The sequence below is a fragment of the Lissotriton vulgaris genome, chromosome 12 (assembly GCF_964263255.1).
Source record: "Lissotriton vulgaris chromosome 12, aLisVul1.2, whole genome shotgun sequence".
NCBI lineage: Eukaryota > Metazoa > Chordata > Amphibia > Caudata > Salamandridae > Lissotriton > Lissotriton vulgaris.
In genome coordinates, this window is record NC_141700.1 from 789,026,343 (window position 1) to 789,040,750 (window position 14,408).

General features: G+C 44.7%; 1 protein-coding gene across 1 annotated transcript in view; it reads right to left on the reverse strand.

Moving 5' to 3' along the window:
- LOC147678731 (phosphatidylinositol 4,5-bisphosphate 3-kinase catalytic subunit alpha isoform-like) overlaps positions 1 to 14,408 on the reverse strand; it is a 188,514-nt gene that overhangs the window by 45,962 nt on the left and 128,144 nt on the right. Inside the window, exons 15-18 of the mRNA XM_086946190.1 lie at positions 13,865 to 13,968; positions 12,384 to 12,555; positions 11,481 to 11,587; positions 531 to 652 (exon numbers count right to left, since the gene is read on the reverse strand). Of these exons, the coding sequence (XP_086802316.1) occupies positions 531 to 652; positions 11,481 to 11,587; positions 12,384 to 12,555; positions 13,865 to 13,968 (505 nt within the window). The remainder of the gene's footprint in view (positions 1 to 530; positions 653 to 11,480; positions 11,588 to 12,383; positions 12,556 to 13,864; positions 13,969 to 14,408) is intronic.

Consider the following 14,408-nt stretch of genomic DNA (forward strand, 5'->3'; position numbering starts at 1 on the left):
CTTGTTGAAAGAGCACGTTTAACCAGATAATTTTTTTGATTGTCATCCAGTAATTGTATTTGTTCTAACACAATGTCTGTTCGTTTTTCCAACTACCACAGCTATGGCCTTCGGACAATACGTTTCAAGTGAGACTACTCTCATATGGTGCTTAAGACTTTATTTTACAAACCTTTTAATACTTTCTGTATGTAAAATCCTAAGAAGGCAGGGGCTCATGTGAGGGACTCCCACACAGCAGACGGTGTTAAAATATTCTAAAATGCCCATAGGTTGACTTGAAGTATATATGATCTCATATAGATTGGCTCAATAAATAATTGATGTGCAGCTGTCAATCTAAGGTAAACATGGCAGAAACATTTTTTCTGCAAATTTCCGGGCTAATAGAGATATAATAAAAAAACATGTGAATCTATGAACAATTCAGTGCTGGGGAAGTGGATGTGCAGTAGTAAACTGTGTGGACAGAGTTGCAGGTTGCATGAGCAGAGCTGGTAGAGCCAGCACCATTCGCGACAGCCACTCACCGTCCCCATTCTTGAATATAACCTCGTGGTTGGTGAAGAGCAGCTCGGACATGATGTCCGGGTTTTCCCAGTTTAGCCACAGTGGTCGCTTGGCAGAAGACATGATGCGGCAATCATCCAACCTGTAACAGAAGACCATAGGATAATCATTAGCTGTAAGGTCGAAAGTCCAGGATGCCAGTGACCGGTGTCACTCTGTCTCACTTCTGTACATCCTGTAAGACCTGATCTCTCTCTGCCCTTTGCATTTGGCCCCTTGATATTGAACACATGCTTCCTTGATTGGTCTCTCTAGCAGAGTTGGAGACTTTGTTACACCTGGAGCACGCTCAAAGTGTACTCTCACCAGAGGTCAGGGTTAATACTGTACTGACCAGATGGGTAGACCATCAGGTAGAGGGGTGTGTAGGGGTGTGTGTGTGGTGTGTGGTGTGGTGTGTGTGTGTGTGTGTGTGTGTGTGTGGTGTGTGTTTATGTGTGTGTGTGGTGTGTGTTTGGGATGTGTGCCTTTCCATACTGTAAAAGCAGAAGGTGCTGCAGGAAAGGACTGCAGCACACTGCCAGAGCAGGATGAATTACAACATTTGAACAGTTGGGTCACTGAAGGTCAGACCTGAGTTGTTTGTGACCCAGCACCTGAACTGCAAGGGGTGTTGCAACAGAATTGGTGTCAAGAACAATTCGAGTTGGACCCTTGTAGAGGTCCAAGGGGATGGACCCTGTTATAATAAAGAGAAAATAAACAAGATAACCACTGGACGCAAGACTTACACATAGGACTAACCACAGTAACTCTTACAACCATTATGATTATGGCCTATTTTTTACTACACATTATTCGAAAAATTGTGATAACATCACAAATAATACTTCAGCCGTACCCACTTTGTTCTGTTTTGCAAGATATATGATGCGACACGGTGGTGATGGCTCCTCCCACTTTTCAAATACTATGGAGTTAGATGTTTTAAATCAGCAATGGTGCTGTGCACTAATTCAGATGATGTGCACGTGGTCAATTCTGTAGGATCATTTCTATGAGTGTTGTGGCCTCGCCTGAAAGAGCTACCTACCATGTTAGGTATCAGCTTAACCAGATAGCTTTAGAGGATTTGCACGGATTCCATGATGTAAGGTTCTGCGAGCTCCTGCATAAACGCCAGGGGTTTCCAACACCCCCTGGTTCTACACTTTTTCATTCTCATTGTGGTGGTAGATTGTTTTTACCTCGAAAGAATATACCTCACAAATATTTTTATGCTATTTCATTCGATAGTGATGGATAAGTTACTTATCTGTAATATTTGTTCTCTTCTAGAGGAATCTTCATCAAAGTTAGTCATAAGCATTGAATATTCCCGCCCACATGATGACACCCCAGAGCACACTTAATTTTTTATATGTATATATATATATATATATATATATATATATATATATATATATACACACATACACATATGCATATACAGCCTGTGCTGATAGCTAACGAATGCCTTATAAACTTTGCATTTTCCTTTGATAAACCACATTTAAGACTCAAGCATTTTTGATATCAGAAAGAGAGAGCACAAGGTTTATTGAAGAGAAAAACTGAATGGGAAAGTAAAGGCATTATTAGCCAATAGGCTACATTGAAAACACATATATTAAATCTTGAAGACTTTGTTGTAGGTTTTCCAATATAAGTTTATTTCCACAGCACAGCAACACAACTGGACAGCCAGGTAGTCCAGTGCAACTGAACTCTCCCGCTTCCAACCCCACAGTACCATTATGGAATCACAACACACACTGAATATAAACCTAGTAGTGTGACACCAGGGAAAGTGCCGGGTGTTGTTGCATGCAAGGGAGCATGCCAGGATATTACAACATAGCAAGTGAAAACTGGCACTGTGCGTTTAAGGCCTCTATGACCTCCTGTATCTCATCATGCGTCAGGGGTGACAGTTAGGTCAGTTCTTTTTTGCGGTGACATGAAGAAGAGAACACAGAGTATGAACTGCTGTATGCATGATTCGTCCGGCGAGGTGGGTGGTTTGCTTATGACTTTGATGAGAATCCCCCAGGAAGAGAACCAGGATTACAGGTAAGTAACTTATCCTTCTCTTCCAGGGGATACTCATCAATAGTCATAATCATTGAATCGAGTAACGAGTCAATTCCACAACTCTGCGGACGGATTAGGAATCGTAAGCAGTTGTAATCAACATTGAAACAAAATCCTCAAGGAGGCCTGCCCTTCTTGGGTGTCTGCTCTAGTGTCTGAATCAAGACAGTAGTGTCTTGTGAACGTATGTACCAATCTCAAAGTGGCTACTCTACCAATCTCGGAGATGGGAAAATTTCCCAGGAAGGCTACAGTGGCCGCTCTGCACCTTGTAGAATGGGCTTTGGGCCTGGGAGGTAAATGCTTGTTGGCTAAGTGACAGGAAAGCAGGATACAGGAAACTATCCATCTGGAAATTAACTGCTTAGAGGAGGCGACGCCTGTCCTCATAGGACCATAATTAACAGACAGACAGTTAGATTGTCTGATAGCTTTTGTCTTATCCAGGTAAAACTTAAAAACCCTTTTAAGATCTAGGGAGTGCAAAGCCCTTTCTGCTGGTGTGGAAGGGTGTGGAAAGAATGCAGGGGGAGAGATCGTCTAATTGATGTGGAAATCAGACACCACCTTGGGCAGAAAACTGAGACGAGTTCTCATCACCACCCGGTTGTTATAGAATACTGTGTATGGCTCTTTGGCAGAGAGAGCTTGTATTTCGCGTACTCTGATAGCCAAAGTAATAGTCACTAGAAAAGCAGCCTTCCATTTAAGGTTGCTTTATGGATAGGTTCTCAAACAGGGGACTAATGAGTTTGGATACAACCAGATTCAATTCCCATGGAGGAGAGGGAGAACGTACAGGTGGAAACACCTTTTTCAATCCCTGTAAAAAATCCTTCACCACTGGGATTTGAATAAATGAAGCTTGAGAAGGAGTCTTCCTATAAGCCGTAATGGCTGCAAGATGCACCTTAATAGATGAAAATTGAAGCCTCCTGTGTGGTCATTCGGACAGGTGAAGGAGATCCGGGTACCACCACTGGTGGGGCCACTCCGGAGAAAATAGGATCATTGATGACCATTGGAATCAGGAAAAGTGGAGGAAACACGTATAGAAAGTCTATCAAAAGGGCGAAAAATCCCCTTTGACTGTGTTCAGTAGAACCTGGATGCAAAGCCTAGGCATTTTTTGATGCTTTCTTTCGCAAACAGGTCTATCTGCGGTTGCCCATATTCTCTGAAGACGTCTCTTATGATGTTGTGATCCAGAACTAAGTCATGTGTTAAGCCCCTCGCTAGAAGCCAGTGCCATATTGTTTGCGCTGCCAAAGATCGAGGACGGGAACTGGTTCCTCCTTGTTTGTTCGAATGTACAGTGTGGTTGTGCTGTCCATTTGGACAAGGAGACAGTTGCTTTGAATGGACGGGTAAAAGGACTTGAGACGCCAGCAGTTCGAGCATGTTGATATGGTACCCGTGCTCCTTGGTCGACCACAGCCCCTGTGTCTGAAGGGTGCCCATATGAGCACCCCATTCCTGGAGAGAAACATCCGTTATGAATGTTTGAGTTGGAGTGCTGTGACAGAATTTGGACAGGGAATCCCACAGGGACCTATTGTAACGTCCCCAAAAACTGCGGAACAGGACATTTTCAGAAATGAAGCTGATGTGCTACACATCTTCTTCCCCAAGGAATCCAAATATTTACTATCTTTGTTCAGAGGGACGGACAATGAGGTTGCCCCTGAATGGGTTTTCTTTTCTGCAGTGATAATGACGGAGTCCTGTTGAGGGTCTAATTGCAGAAATAAAGGGTCCTGATCAGGAGCCTTATACTTTTTCAAAATGCTTGCCGGAGCCATTCGAAGGGTGGCTTGGGTGGCATGAGGATGACCTATGACAAAGTCCCGAAGATAATGGAAGAAGTTGTGGAAGGTGCAGGAATGTCAATGTTGAGCTTGTTAGCTCCTCTCACTAATACCTCATTGAAGGTATTTAGGACATCCACCGGGGATATTCTCATAGGTAGAGTATCTGTGAGCATTGGAGAATAATCCATCTTTGAAGAATGTGTAAAGAAGATCACATAGGGGATCTGTGTGCACTTGGTGACCTAGATTGCTGATGTCTGAGGAAAGGCGTAGCAGATCTTGGACAGGCCAGATGCTGAACTTTAATGCGCGACTTGGTTCTGGTCCTAGGAGTGGTGTCCCTAGGCAACCTGCATGATGGAGATTGAGCCGTGTTCTCTGGTAAGCGAGCTAGAGAAGTCTTGGCCTGAAGGTGTGGACCTTGTGAAGAAGACCTTGTTGGAGAGAAAGTCCTCAAGTATTGTGAGCCTGGGCTCTCTGGGATGGGACAGTTACGAACACTCTCCAGGCATCTCGGGGAGAGATTAATAGAAACCTCTGAGGCATGGTGAGTGCTGCGGTTTTGGTCCAAGGAATATCCAATGGTGACAGGAGCATCTCTTTCCTACTCCCTGGATTTGCCATGACATGTGGTTGTGGACTTTGACCTCTCCCCCCGGTGATGAAGATCGGGTGGAGGATGTATGCCTCAACGTTAAACAGGGAACATGTGCCACTGATGGAGATATATGTTGAACGGTTGAATGTCTGAAGTAGAAGATTGCAGGGTGTGCCTCACCATTGAATGCCGTTTTGTTGACGCAGACAGAGGAGTAGGTCGTGAAGTTGGAAATGCTCTTGTTGACACTGGCACAGTAGCGTGCCTCAACACTGAACGTTGTCCTGTCGACGTTGGCGAAGGAGTTAGTATGGACATCAAATGTCGTCTAGCTGACGCTGATGGAGGTGTATGCCTCAACGTTGAGCATCGCCTTGTTCATGCTGATGGAGTATGCCTTGACGTTGAGTGTCACCTTGTTGACGGTGATGGAGGAGTATGCCTCAACGTCGAGCACTGTGTGGTTGATGCCGACAGAGGTATATGCCTCGACATTGAACGTCGCCTGGTAGACATCGAACATGTCTTGATGTCGAGCATCATCTTGATGCAGACAACGGAGAACGCTGTCTCACCGATGAATGTTGACTTCTTGTTGCCATCAGCAGTGACTGCTGTAACGTCGGACAATGTGATGACGGAGACCTAGCTGTCCTCAATGTCGAATGGCAATGCGACTTCAGTCTTTGTTTATTCGCCGGCTGAAGTGTTTCAGACAAGGGATGTCTCGCGGGCACCTTCAACATCGATCCCGACGGAGAAAAAATAGGTAATAGGTAATTTCTTACTTCTGGAAGTAGATCTTGTTCTCTGCTTCTTACACATTTGTTGGCAGATCTTCTTCTGGGAGTCTTGTGAGATGAAGGCACTTCAGCTGAAGATTTATGTCTCTCTAGAAGGCCATGGAGGTGGATTCTTTCTAGGTCTTTCATAGTCCGCCCAGAAAGAGAAGTTTTTGCAATGGTGACAAGACTTCGGCATGCAAAAAATGGGTAGACTCAAGATACAGACAGGATGGGTGTCTGTCTTCACCTTCTTCTTGCCACAGGCAGGGCATTTGATGAACAAGGAAGGCAACTTGTGACAGGAAAAGTTGTAAAATGTTGTCAGAAAAAAGTTGTTCCTTACTCTAAAAGTCAAAAGACGATGAGTGAAGCACGGAAAAGAGAATTTCTAAAGACATTTTTTGACAAAAAGTCAAAAAATGGAGAGCTCTGTACTCCAGGGTCCTTACTGAAGAAGCCGTAAAAAAGAACAAACCTGTCACCCCTGAGGCATGATGGGATACAGGAGGTCAGAGAGATCTTAAAGGAAGTTTTCACTTGTTAAGTGTTTTCAGTGCAGCCTGTTGGATAACAACGCCTTTGCTTTCCGTTGCAGTTTTTCTCTTCAGTATAGGCTGTGTTTTTACACATTGTGCTCCCTCTTTCTGATATTAGAAGTGCAAAGCATATAAAGCATTTTTTTTTAGCCGTCCGCACAGTCTGCATAGATATATATCTTTTTGGCACAAAGTACATTTTTTTTGTATGATATAGCTATTGATGAGACTCTCCTAGAAGAGAAGTATATGTTTTTGAGCTGTACATCACTGATGGAATTGTGTACTTTTATTGTTTCACTGCAGTTGTACTTTTATATACCTGATGTATTTGTTCATTGATATTTTTCATGGCATGGAATGCAATATGTAAACACCATCTCACCGTTTAGTGGATTGCTTTGTATATGTTTTTTTTTAATCTGATGTATGTTTGGTAAGTCCAGCGATTTTACATTTAAATTATTGTAAGGCAGATAGCCAACACAATAAATAAATAAATAAACAAACAATACTCCAGGAATATTCTTTTACATGGAGTGGGACACAGCTAAAACTGAATACCAATGACTCACTTAAATAATAAATTGGATCTAGTGAACTAACACATTTGGCCCTAAAACATGTCAAGAGTAAGAAACTACCACCAATGATCAATATTGCATAAACTAATTCAGCCTAAAAAATACTAAATAATGTCTCATTGAAAATTCCAGAAATCACATAATGTAGTTTAAATTAAGAGGCAATCAGTCCCATTTGTTTGAAGTAGGGGGAATTCCTAATGTTGTTGCTTTCAGCCTGGATTGTACAATAGCCTATGAATGACAGGTCAGCGAATGTCCTGATGAGACCCTTTCAACTGCACTCATAGGTTTGAAACGTGTCAACGGTATTGAATGAGGCACCGTGCTAGACTTGATGATTAATACTTCAGTGATACATTTCTTTCAAGAGGTCAGTATTGCTCACCCACCTAATGTTCATCTAATTATAGCAGGATAGAACTGGAGCAAAGTAGCATAGCAGACAGGCGTGCCAGTGTTATAATAGCAGGAGGCGCTGAAGGTCATGAATTAAATACATCAACACAGCTGTGGGTGGTGTGCTGCACTGTGGTGTGATGGGACTTCTGGGGGTCTTTTAAATGCTCTGTGAGCCACAATGGAGGCCCCTAAGACAAGGATTGACCTATCTGGCCTGTCTTCCCCAACAATGTGTTATTGTGCTGAGGCTTCCCTCCTTAAACCGCAGAGACTGCATTTTACATCAATGTTTTTTTGTTTCCCTCTTGAGTTTGAGCCCCAGAACACATAGTCCAAATCCTATTCAACAACAGGAGTCTTGACAATCGATGGCTCCCTCCTACCAGTCTGTGGACTCAGGGAGGACAAGGAAGATCTCTCCAGCAACCTTAGAACCAATGTCCATCTGGCCTGTGTGGATCCAATACAAACCTCTTTCCATTTCATGTTTGTAAGGCTGAGAGATGCCCTTTAAATTGGTTGGACAGCCCCCTGAATTTAAAAAGGTCTTAGCCTCTAAGACAGGGCACAAGTTTTCCTCAGAGCGAACAAGTTTTCCTCTGGGGCCCCAACTTTAGCTATATACTGGCAGATCCTAGCCAATACTACCGCTCCCTCTAAAAACGCTCCCCGCACATGCACTGAGGTAGGTGTGGACCAATTTCATGACCTAGCATTGACATCACCAGCTGGTTCAGACCATAAGAAGAAAAAGAAGAGGTGGACTGCTCTGAGCAGAGAGGACCTTCCCCGACATTGTGTTGTCCAGCTTTTTCAAAGCTGGGCTTTTGCACTGGAGGACGGCTGACCCTCTATCCCATTTCTCCTTGATATTAATTTGAATACCTGTTCACTTCCTCCAGCTGCCTCAGTGAGCATGGTCCTGAGCCTCTTGGGGCACTGCCTATTGTATGGATCCGATTTGGCTAATTTTATGAACGTTGGTTGCACTTTACCTGTTCCAACAGAACTATAGATATAGCGGCTAGAAGCTCTAGGTAGACTTTCTTGATCCGTTTCTATCGGTTAAAAATTTCAGCTGTGTTTTTCAGTGTTTTCCCATGCTTAAAAAAAACTGTGGTTATCAATGGTTTTTTTTCTCACTCCATAAAAAATTCACAAGGCCGGTGTTTTTCCAGTGCATATAAAAAGTTTGCTTTTATTTCCTTTTTGTCCCTGTTCATTCCTATTGTCAATTCTGCTATCCTGGAATCTTATACCTATCACTCTCCTTTGTCTCCTTTCCATGAATTTTCTTTAAAGTAGTTCCATCATTGTGCATAAAGATTTGATTTCAGCAGTTAAAAGGTTAACGGTGGGCATTTAACACACGTTCCTGCATCTCTCTTCTTCAGACTAGCGTGAAAGATCAGCTGAATGAAGAATCTTTATTGGGGGTCTTGGTTCTCTGTTAATTGTAAGTCAAAGTCAGACTGTCCAGTATTATTACTTTTGATCTAGGCCTGTGCATGCTCGACCTGGTCAAAGGTTTGAAGAAGCCTGCTAAGGAATGGCCATGCAAGCTGTTAACCATAGATCATATATGAAGAGCAGGGGAGGTATTCAGAAACCTTATAGCCTGCAGGATGCCCTGCACCATTTGCCAGTGCAGTTCACAACATGAATTAATGTTATTTTATATTGTTGGGCTGTGTCTAAGGGATGTTCTGTTGATCTGAAAGCCAGCATGAGGACAACTAAGCATTGATTGCTACAAAGAACGCAGGCCTTTGTCTATGTGAAAGCAGTTCAGGGTCTGTGCATTTATGTTATAGAGTTGCACAAGGCATTTTATCTTCGTGTTATATGCAACATCGCTCTTCTAGTGCATTATCTATCTTGAAGGAAACAATGAGCTCAATATATATGTACTAAATGCAGCCACGGTGCTTTGTAGGGTGATGTTGATAACGGTCAGGGCGTGATTCTAGGCCCTCAATTTTAAGCTTCATTTTGACATGGAGGCAGCTGGAACGCATACTGAACTTGGGAAATCATTAACTAGTTAACCAGCAGCACGCGTGCTCAGATTGGTCCATGCATCTGTTTTTTGCAAATACATCTCTGTCTGAAGGAAATACGAAGAAACATAGAGCAGTGGTTGCTTTTTCTTGTTTGGGAGCTGTATTGTGAACCGCTAATACATTAACTCAGAAAATGTATGATTTCGTGTATGTGATGTGGGCAGTGCAGTTTAAGCAAGCCCTGCTCATGGACCCCTTCTGGGGCTGTGCATGGTCTCTGAATATGTTCAAGATATATGCCCTGATCCTTTTCAAGAGGGGGTGATGCTCTTACAAGCATGTCTCTCAGGCCATTGTGATGTAAAACAAAGACCAAGAGTGCTGGGTGCAGTGCATTATGGGAGGACATTGATTCAGGAAGCCTCCGCATGCACGGTGATGTTTGCTGCCACTATCCTGATTCCTGAGCTTCCAGAAAGCAAAGCTCCATCCTGCTCTCAGTGCTGGAGGATGACATCATGATGGTGGTGCTAACCCAGGACAGAGACCCTACTCAGAGTCCAGCTGTGATGATGCGGCCATTACACAGCAACACGCAGCGAGCCAATGAGATATGAAGGTAATCACATGCCCAAAACCGGAGAGCCAGTGGACCTTGTGGATGGTCACAGAGGTATATACAGTGGCTTACCATAGCCGGAAAGTGTCACTGCAGGAGCATCCATTACAAAAAAGTGCTTAGAGATAGTGACTGCGCCTGCACTGCTTTAATACCAGAGGGAATCAAACCAGTAATGGTGCAGCAAAACCCAGTGTTTTCGGTTTCCACGGAAAAGCACTTTGGTGGCGTTTTATCAGTTATAATTGGTTTTAACTAAAAAACAGAAACTGTGGTTACAGGATTCTTCCACCCAAGTCCCATTCCATCTTAGTTGGCTCAGTAACCCACTGTCTTGTGGCTGTGGGCGGACGCATAGGTGCGCTCTTAACACAAATATCTTGTCTGCAAAGTAGCCTTCATGAGGCCCCTGAAGTTTCTGAATGATGGCAAGGGTGAATTTTGTCCTATCCTTCAAGCTGGCATAGCCCTATTTTATCATTGTTCTTTTGCAATCCTAACCGAGGCAGGTTCAGTGTTTTCATTGAGTGACAGTTGTATTGGCTGGGTTTGTGGTGTTCACAGACATCAAGCGCTGCAGCCATTACTTTGGCTGCTGAGCTATTTAACTACAGTTGGGCTGTTTGTGAGCTTACAAAGACCCTGTAAATGCAAGAAGGCTAAGCATCTGTATCTCTGTTACTAGAGACCTGCATGGACTTTGGAAACTTCTGCTTGTTTGCAAGTCAACTGCTGCAACAGAGCAGCAATTTCACACAACTGCAAGTTCAAAATGGGTGGTACTAAATTTTGATTTTCTGCTTTATTTAGTTGGACATTTCTGGGTAACCTCATTCGCTGACCTCATCGAGTTCCGCCACCTCGGTCATTTTCCTTCAATACCACCAGCAATCCAATGATTGGCAGAACTTTATCTTTGCAGACTCTATTTGTCATTTTCCTGTTATGTCAGGTGCTACATCACCAATGGCGGCAGTGCCCCTCTGCTACAACTCCGCTATTACCATACGCTCAATGGTCACTAAGCAAACCCTTCTATAACTGAGCTGGCTTAGGAGTGTTGTAGGTCTCTTTACTGGGCACAGCTAATAGCATAGCTTACCTTGACACCAAGAGTCCATGCTGCATGGCTCTCTGCTCATTTCTGAACCTCAATAAATGCATGCCATGACAAGCCACGTTGGTGCACCTATATATCTCTCTCCTACCTATTACAGACAGACCATGGGCCTACAGAGAGACTGGAGACCCATTCTGGAACCCCGGAGTCCATGCCAACTTCAGCCACTTGATATCACAAATGTATGAGTGTACCCGCCCACTTACATGGGAGATAGAGAATTTATGGTGTTCCTGGGTGCTTGAGAGGGAGGCACCATGCCCTAACTGAAACACAGCCTAGGTTCTACCCTGATTGGCCACAATGCACCAACATGGAATGAACCCTGATGATCATCTACTGTTATTTGAGTTAGGCGCCACCTTTGGAGCCACCTTACCTGAGGTTGCCCAGCTGGTGCACCGGGTTCAGCGGGCAGATGAAACCTTGAAGGGCTTCCATGTAATCAGGGCGTCTCATCTGCTCCACCAGGAACTTCATCTGCATCTAAGTATGAGGGTGAGGACACAACAGTGGGAAAGGAGGGAACAAAGTGAGGGAGGGAGAAAAGGAAATAAAGCAGAAATATATTGTCATTATGTAAATACGAACCACAGCAGACCATAGGGTCCAAAAGGCTCAGCCTCCACTACAATATTCCTAAGAAAACAGGCTTATTAAGGCTGTAAGGCAGGGCCTATCTGGTCAATAATGCCCTAGAGTAGGCGCTATTGGTTCTATGTGGTCCAGGCAAAGCGGGAGCCACTTCTACAGGTCTTAGAAAGAGGAATCAGTTGTGTACGGCCTCTACACAGCAGGTGTATAGTTGGCACCAGTCTAGGATCAGCAGTGTTGGCACAGCTCTCTTTCACCAGAGACAGGTGGGCTGGGTCAGCCCTGCCCTAGGGCAGAGGGTTACTGGTTCTGTACTACATGTGAGAAGAGGGTATTGATCCTGCACTGCCCTCGGACAGGGGATTCTGTTTGTTTCTGCCCAAGGGCAACCGTAAGGGTGTCTGTTCTGCACTGCTTTATTTAGAGGGTATTTGTCTTGTACTATCCTATGGAAAGGGCTGGTCCATCTCTACAGCTCTGTATTGTCTGGAATTGGTACAGTACTGCCTTTGGAGAATGGGTGCCTTGTTTGTCTACTCTACGGCAAAGGACCCTGGCTCGGTACTGCACCGGGCAGGTTCTGGTGCTCTGATTGGCTTACTGGATGAATTCCACAACTGCAGGGCTTCAGCGCCTGCACTACCATAGGGCAGAGGTGATGGTTTCACTTCCCCTACCTTCACCCTACCTTCTGGGTCTCATCCTTCTTCTCTTGCTTCAAGATGTCCGTCAGGTTGATAAGCTTCTCCATGGCCTCCACTTGACGGTTCAGGTGCTTCAGGTACATGCCGCAACCCCGGCAGAAGGCCTCCAGCATCAGGCCAAAGCGCTGGCTCACCGTTTTGCTGTGCATCTCCGACCTGGGAAATGTAGAAGCAAAATTAGGTCTTTCTGATAAATAAACCTATTGTGCCCAACATTCTGGCACACAGGTACTAAAGCAGGATATCTGGAAACTATGGTAAACAACTGAGTTGAGTCGGATAGGTCTTTAGGCTGCACCCTGCAAAGACCAGTAGGAGCGGTGCAGACTGAAGTGCGCTTCTAGGGATATAAAAGAGTGCAGCACATATGCCAGCCATGTGCTGCTGTCCCCTACTCTTCTCTGCCAATGACCTTGCAGGACAGATTCACCTGTGCTGCAGTTGGTCCTCTGAATGAGGACCGGCTCCATCGCTTTGTGGCCAGGCGCCCAAGATGGCCCCATGGCTTTCACTGAGGCAAGATAGAATGAACATAGGAACACTGGAATGGTGGGCCTGTGGAGGCACCAATTAGGCCACTTCATACTATCAGTTATATTCTAGAGTGTTTTTCACTATGAAGGGGTGAAATATTGAGAGACCTTTTTCCAACTTTATAAAGTTGGGGTTCTGCATGAATCTGACCCTCTGGAGGATCAAGAGGCATGGCCTAGCCCGTTGGCTTGATAACTGTACTAAAATGCTCTCAGGTGGCTCAAAAAGGTAACGTGCAGACAATTTAACGTAATATTTTGACTATAAAGGAACAGAAAAATTTCGTATTGATGAAATATAAGCTTGCTTGTGGCCCATTTCAACTTAAATCTCTGATCTCTTGTTCTTTATGCTTCAGTGTTAAATTCATTATAAATCAGGCCCTCAAGTTAATGAGTGTGCTTTGCCAGAGGTCATCCATGTAGTGATACTCGTGTGACTCCTGCCTGTGTCACACCACAGCGCCTTGCATGGTTTTCCATCCTCTGACCAGCACCTGGGACCTTACAGCTGGATCTGGAAACCCGTTGGGGCCTTTGTACCACTGAAGCCTCCCCAGCTGTTGGGCTTCGGCTGCACAATGCACTGGCTCTGGTGGTGTTAATTCTCACCACCATTCTATGCTATGGCACTAAAGGAAGATTAAGAATAAGGCACTTTATGAGGCCTATTGTCCAAACCTATCATTAACCTTGAAACTCATGAGACCACATCCATCGTATACCATGAAATACAGGTGCAAAAGTCTGTGTTGACCACAGGATAAAGATGGAAGTGTTCCACCCGTACATGGGTTATAAGATGTGACAAGGCCTCTGCACCCGCAGAAATACAGCTGATGCACGTGTGAAACGCAAAGTTCATTTTTGTGTCACTATCAACCTTAACTCTCCATGCAAGGCCCATAACCTGCCCTTCGCAGCCTACTTACTTGAGGTGCCAGAAAAAGAAGTGGCCAATCCTCTGGTTGGTCAGCGCCTTCTTGATGAGGAATCGTGCCAGGGGGTTATCCAGATATTGCTCGTACTTCAGCACCTGAGCAAGGGATGGAAAAGGAGCGGGTAAGATTGGTACAGCATCCATGGGACTGGAGCGAATGATCAGGTTGGACACAACGTGCAGTCAGCTTCTCTCCAAGGACTGGGTCAGAATGGTCAACGCTTGCAGTCTGGTTCCTTGCAAGAACTAGACAGACAATTGTTAAAGGGGAATACTACTGGTAAGCGGCATCTTTCCACGGACTGAACAGACAGTGATCAGGATGGGCACCGCTTGCAGGCAGTATCTGGGTAAGGACTGGGCAGAAAGAGGTCTGCATAGGTACAGCTTACAGACAGCATCTGTGTAAGGAAAAGACAGACAATGGCCAAGGTACAGACCGGCGTGGACTAGACAGACGGTGGTGAGGCTGGCACTGCATTCAGACAGCATCTGTGCCAGGGCTGAACAGATAGGAGTGAAAGGTACACATCACC